This window comes from Alligator sinensis, unplaced genomic scaffold, assembly GCF_000455745.1.
Source record: "Alligator sinensis unplaced genomic scaffold, ASM45574v1 scaffold54_1, whole genome shotgun sequence".
Taxonomy (NCBI): Eukaryota; Metazoa; Chordata; order Crocodylia; family Alligatoridae; genus Alligator; species Alligator sinensis.
This window is the reverse complement of record NW_005841962.1, coordinates 2,960,744-2,971,777: the sequence shown is the minus strand read 5'-3', so window position 1 is coordinate 2,971,777 and position 11,034 is coordinate 2,960,744. Positions and strand designations below refer to the sequence as shown.

Below are 11,034 nucleotides of genomic sequence, written 5' to 3'. Positions count from 1 at the left end.
GCCTCTCCCGCCCGCCCCGCTCGCAGCCCGTCACGCTGAGAAGCAGCCGCTCCCCTGCAGTCGCACCCCTCCTCGGCGGGGCTTGGCATGGGGCGCTGGGCTGAGGCCGCCGCCTGCCCCGGCCCTGATGCAGCGCTGCCAATCCCTTGCGGGCCGCGCGTCGAGTAAAAGCATAGACAGTCCGGGTTGGGAGGGACCTGTGATCTAGTCCAACCCCCTGCTTAAAGCAGCACAGTCCCCGCTTAGGTACCTGCACCCCTGCCTACGGCAAGTCTAGCCAGTGGCTTCCTGCACGAAAACGATGGTTTAGTCCTTGGCCATGTTTGCCTGCTGTCCTACAGGGAGCGGGGAGAATGGAGAGTCCCCAGGATTGTTTCCAACAGTGGGAAAGAAACAGAAGGTCCCTGCATTAAATCATTTGCAGGAGGTCTTCCAGGCTTGGCCCCAGAGACGGGCAGATCAGCAGCTTGTGGCCTAAATTGCTAGAGAGCGATTGTGGCTTTGTGTTGGCAGATGTTGGGTCCCTTTTCAAGGTGTCTGAAGATGTGGGAGCAGCAGTTGCTTCCTGCCACAGAGCTCTCACCGTGGAGGGGAGCAATAAATCTCCTAGGGAGAAGGGCAGGTTATCAAAGGCAGTCTTCACTGTTTGGTGACTTTTGGTGCCAGCATGCTGCTCTATTTAATTCTGTTAGGGAGGTTTCTTAGACATAGAACTTATCTCAGGGTAAAGCTTCTGAGTATGCTACATTTATACATTAAGATAACAGGTTTCCTTCACACATTCACTCTGAACCTACTAAATGAGAATGCTCTTCAGCCACCACAGCTTCTCTTCTGGTGTCGAGCATCTTTAATGACAGAATGTAAATTATGGTGGTGTTCCTTTGCCAAGTCTTCTCAGGCCTGCCCTTTTCCTGTAGTAGTTCAGTGTCCGGAGATTAATGCCAAGGCCATTCTGGCTTGTGCTTTACTAAAAATCAGCAATTTATACTGCAGCTTTCTTACAGTTACCAGGAGACTGACTAATGTGTAAAAATAGCTGTCAGTATACAGACAAATAATAGCTTCAAAATATTCTGGTGACATTTTCATAAAATCGTACAAGAGGAAAGCTAGCATGACCTGGGAAACCACCACAACCAAATGCCTTGTAACTTTCGAACATTCTTCCTGGAATAGATGGACGTTACTGCAGTTTCATATTACCAAGAAACAATTGTTCTTATTCCTCTCTCCTGCTAACAATTTCCTGCTTTTAGTTCTGTTGTACCTCCTTTCTCCTTTCAGTCATTACAAGAAAAGCTAGATGCAGCTCTTGATTTCCGTCATGTCTCCTCTCCTCAGATGTTTTAAATGTCTTTGTAGAGGTCTCTACTGCTTTTGAACTTATTTGTTGGTTTTTTTTAGCCACAAGAATGCTTAAAATACATAGTGTAGGTAGTATCAGATATTTAGATAGATATTTAGATGGATAAACATATACCAAAAGGTGTATTTATGCTTTAAACAAATGTTGAGACTGTAGGTATAAGCAATAACTAAAAATCATTTTTGAGAAGGGTTAGCGCCAACAAGTCATCAAACATGAGGCTGAAGTTGGTTGTTTATTCCCGGTTCCCTATTCCTTTTTCAAAGCTAATCTAGACCCAGTAAAAGCTTGTTATTAATGAATTATACATCTCTAAGGAGAGAGAATTGGCTATTAGCTATGCATATGTACTAATTAATATGTAAAATAATATCCCACATCAAGTACAGAGCCCTAAAAGGTCAGATTAGGATGGGATTATGGGGCAAAATACTTCTTTGGCCACTTCAAACTTCCTGTTGATGCCACTGGGGGACTGTCCCAAAGAACCCTGACCACAGTCCTGCCCAGCCCAAAGCACGGTTTGACTGTGCCAGGCTGCCAACTAACAGCCCCCATGCCCACTATACTAAGTATAATGGCTTGAATAAGGAACTGGCTTTGAGGCTGGGATTATGGCTAGAAATACTGGTTGGGCCACCCATCAAAATACCTCTGTGCCACCACTGTACTTAGCACAGTGGCTGGGGTGCTGTCAGTTGGCAGCCTGGTACAGCCAAACTGCGCCTTGGGCCGGGCAAGTCTCTTGTCAGAGATGTCCAGGAGTCCCCCAGTGGCACGGAGATGTGTTCCAGTAAAGTCTGACCAGAACGCATCGGACGCATCTGACTAGTGACTTGCCCAGCCCAAAGTGCGGTTTAGCTGTGCCAGGCTACCAATTGATAGCACCCAGCCACTGTGCTAAGTATACGGAACCGAACAAGGTACTGGATTTGGGCCTGGGATTATAGCTACAAATCCTTCTTGAGCCACCCCAGAACACGTCTCTGTGCCGCCGAGGGATACTGCTGGACATCTCTGACCAGACACTTGTCCGGCCCAAAGTATGGTTTGGCCGTACCAGCCTGCCAATTGACAGCACCCCAGCCACTGTGCTGAATACATAGACCCGAAAAAAGGAACTGGATTTGGGGCTGGAATTATACCCAGAAATCCTTCTCGGGCCACCCCAGAACACATCTCTGTGTCACCGGGGAATGCTCCTGGACATCTCTGACGAGAGACTTGCTTCGCCCAAAGCGCAGTTTGGCTGTGCCAGGCTGCCAGTTGTCAGCACCCCAGCCACTGTGCTAAATTTATAGACCTGAATAAGGAACTGCAATTTGGGCTGGGATTAGAGCTACAAATCCTTCTTGGGCCACCCCCTGCCAAGCCCCTGTGGCACCAGAGGACTGTCCTGGACATCTCTGACCAGAGACTTGCCTGGCCGAAATTGCGGTTTGACCATGCCAGAGTGCCAACTGACAGCACCCAGCCACGGTGCTAAGTATATGAAACCGAATAAGGAACTGGATTTTGGGCTGGGGCTATAGCTACAAATGCTTCATGGGCTACCCCAGACCACATCTCTGTGCCACCAGGGGACTTTCCTGGACATGTATGACCAAAGACTTGCCTGGTCCAAAGCGCATTTTGGCCATGCCAGGCTGCCAATTGATAACACCCTAGCCACTCTGCTAAGTATATAGACCCAAATTAGGAACTGGATTTTGGGCTGGGATTATAGATAGAAATCTTTCTTGGGCCATGCCTCTGTGGTTAATAGTTAAGCTTTTGTTTATGGAGTACCACTGTTCCCCTTTTCCCTTGTAATAAACTTGTTTTAATGTAACATTTGCTAGTGAGTGAGCAGGTTTCTTTAAGTTAAACACCCAGTTTTAAGTTATTTTACCAAGTTTCTGGGTGGCGGCTGGAGGTAAATGTGAAACTCTGTTGAAAAATCTTTAGGGGCCTCTATATGCATGCTCTGGGGTGGGGAGAGGGGTGCTTTAAATAGAACAGCTCTGAGAGCCACTCTAATTAAAGCATACTCAGTGTCACATGTATTTGGCGATCCACGCTTCAAAATGGCAGTGGGGATTGTCCCAGGGATACTGGGGCTATAGGGAAACCCCGGCCCAAAACCAATGAAAAAGGAAACACGTACTTACCCCTTGCAGGAGCCGAGGACAGCAGAGGAGTGCACGCCGGGAAATCACCCATGCGTTTTGTTAACCGTGCTCACATCCAGCTGAGAGCGGGTGACGTCAGCAAGAGACGCCACCTGGCGGGAATAAAGTGCGGCCCCGGGAGCAGCGCCGGGAGGTTGCAGGAGACGACGGAGCCCGCAGGGAAGCCCGAGGTCACAAGCGGGCACGCATGGGGTTTCTCTGCCTCGGGCAGAAAAAGCTGCAGCAGCGGCGAAAGCGGCGAGAGCCACAGCTACGAGAACACCAGCTGCGAAGCTGACGAGAGAGCTGGTAGGAGAACGGGGGAGGGAACCGGTTGCGGAGCCGGTGGAAAAGCCAGCAGGGACGCCGGTGAAGGAACCGGCTGCGGAGCCGGTGAAAGAGCCGGCTGGGACGCTGGTGAAGGATGAAGGACCGGGTGGGAGAGCCGGCTGGGACACCGGTGCGAGAGCCGGCAGGGAAGCCGGGGAGGAAGCCCTCAGGGGCAACAGGACCTCGGGTCTCGTAGTCCTCGGACCGGACTCCAGCTTAAGACATCGAGCCAAGCTGGTCGGGGACGAGGGAAGAGACAAGGTGGGGTCAGTTAGAAGAGACTGAGAGACCCACGATCGAAGGTGGCGTTGGCTGGGGTGTAGGGGAGTTTGGAGCCCCATGAGTGCCCACCGAAGGCATGACAGCACTGGAGGCTGCAGCGAGGGGGAACCCCACCACTGAGGGTCCAGATAAGGCCGTGGCTGGTGAGTTTCAGGGGTCTGCCACCGTCGCCCGGGGCACCCTTGGGGGGCCGCCCGCAGGACCGGGGCAGACCCAGTCAGCCACCCGAGCCAAACCAGCCCGAGAACACCTTTTGGAACAGCGGCGGGCACAGGGATGCTTAAACAAAGCTGGTTTGAAGAGCTTTAGTTAATGGCTGCTGCCATTTTGAAACACGGGTACAGTGAATGCACATGATGCAGTGGCTGCTGGAGTGCGCTAATTAGCACACTTCAGCAGACTGACACATGCTAAATACCATGCATCGGAGCAGAGGTCCATCACTGGTGCCCTGTATTTGCATGTAGCCATTCGTCCTGCCATCCAGCGCCTGGTGGAACAGCAACATAACATTTTTAAAGGTTGGGTATCAGCTGGCAGGCCTACACTCAAAAAACTAGCATTGCGTTGAGCAGGGACATACCGAGATTTCTTCAGGATGCTCCTTGGTCGTTGGGACATGATCTGGGATGATTCCATGAGGGTTTTGCCCCATGAACTCAGCAGAAGGGCATCTCCTTATTGGTAGCAATGTAAATAGCACATTCGGATGGCAAGTAAATTAGTGCCTGGCACAGCCAAAGCATTGTTTGGACCAGACAAAAACACAGTTAAGGGTGTCCAGAAGAGTTCCCTGGTGCCAAAGAGGCATGGCATGTGGTGGCACAAAAAGAATTTCTATTGCTAATCCCAGCCCAAAATAAATGCCTTATTCGAGCCATTATATTTAGTGCAGTGGGCATGGGGTGGGGCTGCAGTTAGCAGCTTGGCATGAAGAAACCGCACTCTGGGCCAGGCAAAACTCTGGTCAGAGATGTCCAGCAGTCCCCCAGTGGCACAAAGACATGGTCTGGGGTGACCCAAGAAGGATTTCTAGGTATAATCCCAGCCCAAAATCCAGTTCCTTATTCAGGTCTGTATACTTAGCACAGTGGCTAGGGTGCTGGCAGCCTGGCACAGCCAAACCATGCTTTGGGCCAGGCAATTCTCTGGTTAGAGATGTCTAGCAGAGTCTCCCCAGTGGCACTGAGACATGGCATAGGGTGACCCAAGAAGGATTTCTAGCTATAATCCCAGCCCAAAATCCAGTTCCTTATTCAGGTCCATATATTTAGCACAGTGTCTCGAAGGGTGGTGTCAGTTGGCAGCCTGGCACCACCAAACGGTGCTTTGGGCCAGGCAAGTGTCTGCTCAGAGATGTGCAGGAGAGTCCCCCGGTGGCATAGAGACATGTTCTGGGGTGGCCCAAGAAGGATTTGTAGCTATAATCCCAGCCCAGAAAGTTCTGTCATATTTTTCCTGAATTTTTTCCCTTTTTTTTTTTTTAATTAACTAGGTAATTGTTGCTAATTTGAAGTAGTAATGACAAACTATCTAGTTTGTATCTCTTCAAAAAATAAGTTGTTTCTTCCAGCTGCCTTTTTCCCTGTCTATCTTGAATGCGAGTTACTATCCTTTTTTAGTCATAACAGTAATTTTAAGCAAACACGCAAGTGTTCCTGTGAGTGACTGAAATTTTGCAGGAATACAGTTCTTGGTCTAAGATGTTTCCGTATCCTGGTGGCTGTGTTAAACCTGCACATTCTCACTCAAAGAGCATCTCCATAGCAGCCATAGGCAGATGTAGCAGTTTCAGTGACTTGAAGTGCTCTGTATTTAAGAGCTACAGAATGCAAAATTAAATGCTGAAATGTCAACCATCACTCTCAGGATCAGGAAAGTGGTAGCTAAGGCAAAAAATAGATTACTTCTTCCCTAGGGGTCATGGTTTGCATTTTACCTGAGATAAGAGTGATATACATCTTTTTCCTCCTCTTTTTGTCACTTGAGTCAGGAGGGTGATTTCATTTTTGTAAGCATGTAATCAGATGTGTTCTAGGTCTTGTAAAGCCAGTTTTAAGAGCAGCCATTGAGTTATTAGGCTGAATACTTCACAGAGTCCTTAGGAGGAAGATTATATTTCCATTCTTTTGTTTGAAAACATGTACAGTTCTTGTAAGAAAATTAAGCCTACAGCCACATAGGTGTACATAGCTTTTTAGAAATGTCTCCTCTGTGCAAGACCATCAGGACTCATAGTAGAGATTATATCTTTTATTAGGCAACAAGATTTTTGCAAAAAAATTAATTGCAAAAAAAATTTTTTTTATTTCCTGATTGCCTTTTCCTCAAGACCAACACAGCTACAACCTGGATCCTCTGTCCAAGCAGCATTCTGCAAAGAGTTGTTTCTGTGAATATGCTTACTCCAGAGCACAGATTGCTTGATTTCACTGCCAGTGGGAATAAGTGGGTCCTGCTTTAGAGAAGGGTTAGCAAAGCACACTGCACAAAAAGGTTCCATTTGAGATGGAGATTCTCTTAAAAGATTAACTTTGAGGCCACAACAGGCCATTATGAGCATCTCTTGATAATAAAAAGTGTCTTTTGTGGCAGGCACATTCTTTGATTGGTTTTTAACACAATATGTTGAAGTAGTTAAGATGTGGAGGATTTGTTTTTTTTTTTTTTTATTTCTGTATTCCCACACTGCCCCGTCCATCAGCAGCATTATTGCACCTGGCTGCCTCTCCTCGTAGATTCTCCAGGCAGGCTTTTGCTCTTTGAGGAGCTCCTCAGCCAGTTCATGAACAAAGAGTCATCCTTAACAAACAAAGCAAGCAAAACACAACCCTGTTGTCCTGTCCCAGACACTGGGAGGGGACCTCCTGTGGCTCAAGCCCTAGCATAGTAGTCTGCCCTCTGTGCAGCCAGCGATTCAGCCCGCTGGCTTGCTTCTGGCTCTGTCTGAACTGTTCCCTCACAGTTTGTTGCCCTGTTGCTCTTCTCTCTGACATTTTTAAATTCAATGAGCCACTCTCTTATCAGCAGCCTCCCCATGAATGCATCTATTCAGTAGAACTGGCTGCCCTTTTTAAGGGGATGCGACACCCTGTTATAACTATGGAAATAAACAGTTTCTTTGGAAACTAGGCTGATTCAAAGGGCAGAGAGCAAGGCTCTGGAGAAGAGATCAGCACAAAGCAAAGCAAATTCCACATCACAGCTCTGCCTTAGTATGGCCACCCCATCTCTCATTGACCCCCAAGACACAGCCCCATGCTCCCTAAAAGGTGAGTGGGGTCTGAGTACAGTTATCCACTCAAGATAATTAGTGAGCATGGGGAGGGTGAGAAGCTCACCCCAGGAAGGTGTGGGTTTTCAGGAGAGCTCAGCATGGACTTGACTCCATCAGGTTGTGGGATCTTAGGAAAAACTACTTCACAACTAGGGTGTCCAGACTGGAATAAGCTCCCTCCAGAGGTGGTGCAATCGCTGACCCTGGAAATCTTCAAGAGGAGACTAGACAGTCACCTTGCGGGGGTCACCTCACCCCCCGTTATCTTTCCTGCTTGGTACAGGGGGCTGGATCTGATGATCTTCCAAGGTCCCTTCTGGCCTTACAATCTATGACTCTCCTTCAAGGGAAGTTAAGTACAGCCTAGGCAAACATTTGTCTGAAACAGTTTAGACAGGGATGATTTTGCTTAAAACCGAAGGTTGGACCAGCTGACCTTTTGATGGTCCCTTCCAGCCCTATTTTTTATGATCCTATGAATTGGTCTGCCGTTGAAGTCAAGGAAGTTTTACCGTTAATTTCAGAGAGAACAGAGTTCAAGTCAATACTGACTGCTTTTGAACGTCTCATCATGAGTGCCTTTAGGGTCAACTTGAATTGAGCCCACTGGATCAGAGTCCTAACAGTGGAGAGCCAATAGTGATGACCAGTATACAATTATCATGGTAACTCAGACCTCCAAGCTTCAGCATCACCATCAAGCTGTAATTGAAACATATCTGTAAATCCAGCAAGCAAGTCCTGTAGAATTATTCCACGGACGTTCTCGAATAGTTCTGCTGCATGGTCTCTCGTCTTTAATCTTGTTCGCAACATATTTGGTTTCAGAAAATTTTGTTGGCTCCCCTGCTCCTGCTAAACAATATCTCCTGACTGTTAACAAAGAGCAGTTAGTCCCCATAGAAAAGACAACACCTTTCAGGTGTGCTTGTTCAAGGGCTCTTACATTAATGACCACTTCAAGATTGATCCCTTTTAGGTGTTCAGTGTCATCCAGGATACATTGCATACCATGAAGGCATAGCCATTAATTTAACATGTAGACAAAGCCCTGGCTTTTCAGCTGCCAACATGTATGTACTCAAGGGATGTTTGCTGGGCATTTGGAGCTGCAGTTTCCTCCCTGATCTGCCTATATACCCACATCAAGTACATAACATCTGGTGATTAATGCAGACACACCTCGGGGACAATTTAAATGGTGGGGGAGTGTGGAAGTTTACAAATATAGGACAGGGCTCTTAAGCAAAACTGCACCCCTTTTCCAAACAGAGGTCCCAGTCTTATTACCAGCATTGCAGAAGGCAAAGGGCTATACTGTACAGAGCTTCGTGCAGGCTCAAACCTATGTTTTACTTCTAATACAATCAGAACTTAAGCATCCATTTTTGTCCATCAGATTTGTCTCAAAACTGCTATTTTTTTAATCCATGGTTTCAGTGGCCAGATTGAATTTAAATATTTGCTTTCTAGGATAAAGCACTCTTTGAACATGTGCTATTCCCTGAGCATGCAAAACAATTCAGAGTAAAACTTACTCCTCAAACATCAGCTGGTAGAAGAAGCATGATTTGGCTCTGCCGTAACGGCCCTTTGTGAACGCTGTTAGAGTAGCTGTTAGGAGGCTTGTTAGGAGCAGTGATTTGATCCTGAATTCATTTTAGTCCGAATTCCATGCCATGCTGCGGACAGATGCTGGACCAAATTCAACTCTTGCTTAAACAAAATTAACTCAAAGATACAGTGCTCTTATTCAGGTCTTATGCTCAGGCTGAATTTGGACCATTTTGTATGGCTGGAAAGAAGTGACTTACATGTATTAGACCCTGAATCTGAGATCTTCCTAGATCCTGTCCTGTTCCTTCCCTTCAAATCTCATACCCCACCCCTTTCTTGTCAGTATACGTTTTTCATATGCTGTGTGGGACCTAGTTTTACACTAAGCATGAGCTTCTCCTTCGTGGTCATGAAAACGTCAAGGCATTCAGTGAAGAAAAGGAATTCTGGGTGGCCAGCACCATGTAGGGATCAGGCCTTCACCAAGGAATTCTTTGTTCAGGAAAGGGTGGTAGAGAAAAAGAACCATTGTTCTGTTTACTCAACTTCCCCTGTTATCTGTTTTCCAGATTTTCTTTCCTTAGTCATAAGGGAAGGAGGAGGAATGGGTATGCAAGGTACAGCTTCGGTTTAAAATATCTTAATTCTCCTTTTTTTTTTTTTTTGGAGTCACCGACATTAGCCTGCTAGTAACAATGGAAGCAAACATTGAGAGCTCACCAAATAACATTTGTAATTTGGGTCCAGATAATTTCACAGGTTGTGCTAATTTCGCTTTCCACGAGAGGTTTCTGAGATAGTTGGGAAAGTGAATTTGAGGCAAAATATGTACGTTTCTCCTGTTTTGCAGTTACGTGTGCTGCTCCAAGTAGGATGTGTTGGCCTGGTATTTGCCTGCAATGCAGTCATGTGGACTTTCTTTGCAAAAGCCCTCCGGTATTCCTCTTCCTCAGCTACTGCCACTGTGACAACAACAGCTTCCAACTTCCTCTCTTCTGTGAGTAGAACTGATTTAATGTTTTAATGCCATAAGGATGAGTTGCTAATGACATATGATAAGATAATGCCATTCTGGATAAACCTATGTCCATCTAGTTCATTTTCCTGTCTCCAGCAATGTCTGGCACCACTTAGGCCAGAGGGAGATAAAAGAGCCGTTCAATAGGCAGATACAAGATAATCACATTGCATATCAGCTCATTGGCCTCTTTCCTGACAGAGTTTGTAGAATTTGTCTTACTAATTCATTTAGCAAAGGGAATTATTCATCCCATCTACAGCACTATCAAGTTCAATAACTTCAGGGTTTGTCATTATCTTCTATGTGCCTGCAGTAAGATGTGTGGACCTCTGAGATAGAACCAGGACACTCTGTCCTGCATCTATTGAAAAACCTTTCTTTTTAAGAAGCCCAGAGCTAAAACCATCCCCAGTTTTGGTTTTAGAGTTATTGCCTATAGGCACGAGGAGAATACTACACTTCCGAGTTTCCTTTCCTTCTGATAACTCCTAAACTGAAATATTCATCTCACTTCCCTATTTTAAATAACCCTTGCCCAATTTTCAGCATGGATCCAAGCACTAGGTACCTTTCTGCTGACTTCAGTGGACTTCAGGTTAGCCTCCTTTGGTTCCAAAAGATATAGACAAACTAAAAATTAGTCAGACAAAACAACAACAAAAACTAGGGTCTGTGGGGATTGATCTATAAGAAAGGTATGAAACAACTGAATACAGGTTGCTGGGCAAAGTGATGGCCTGTAGTGAAAGGGAATGGACAGTCTACTAATATTGTAAGGCATAAATACTGGGAAGGCATCCTGGCCCCTTTGAAATGAATGGGAATTTTGCCATTGATTTTAGTGAGGTAAAGATTTTATTCTTGAAGGGGAGATGAATTTGGAAACTATAAACCAGAGTCATGGGATGAAAGTATGAATGAGATGAAGTTAAAATGAAATTAAGACTGATTATGAAAATAAATTGTTCTGTATTAAACTGTGGAATAGTCTGTCCAGGTAGTCCCATCACTTAGAGCCTTTACAACTAGGTTGGACAAAACAGCAGGG

General features: G+C 46.2%; 1 protein-coding gene across 1 annotated transcript in view; it reads left to right on the top strand.

Moving 5' to 3' along the window:
- Window positions 1-11,034, top strand: part of TMEM42 (transmembrane protein 42) — a 19,522-nt gene that overhangs the window by 4,955 nt on the left and 3,533 nt on the right. The window contains exons 2-3 of the mRNA XM_025200274.1: window positions 3,648-3,828; window positions 9,816-9,962. Of these exons, the coding sequence (XP_025056059.1) occupies window positions 3,648-3,828; window positions 9,816-9,962 (328 nt within the window). The remainder of the gene's footprint in view (window positions 1-3,647; window positions 3,829-9,815; window positions 9,963-11,034) is intronic.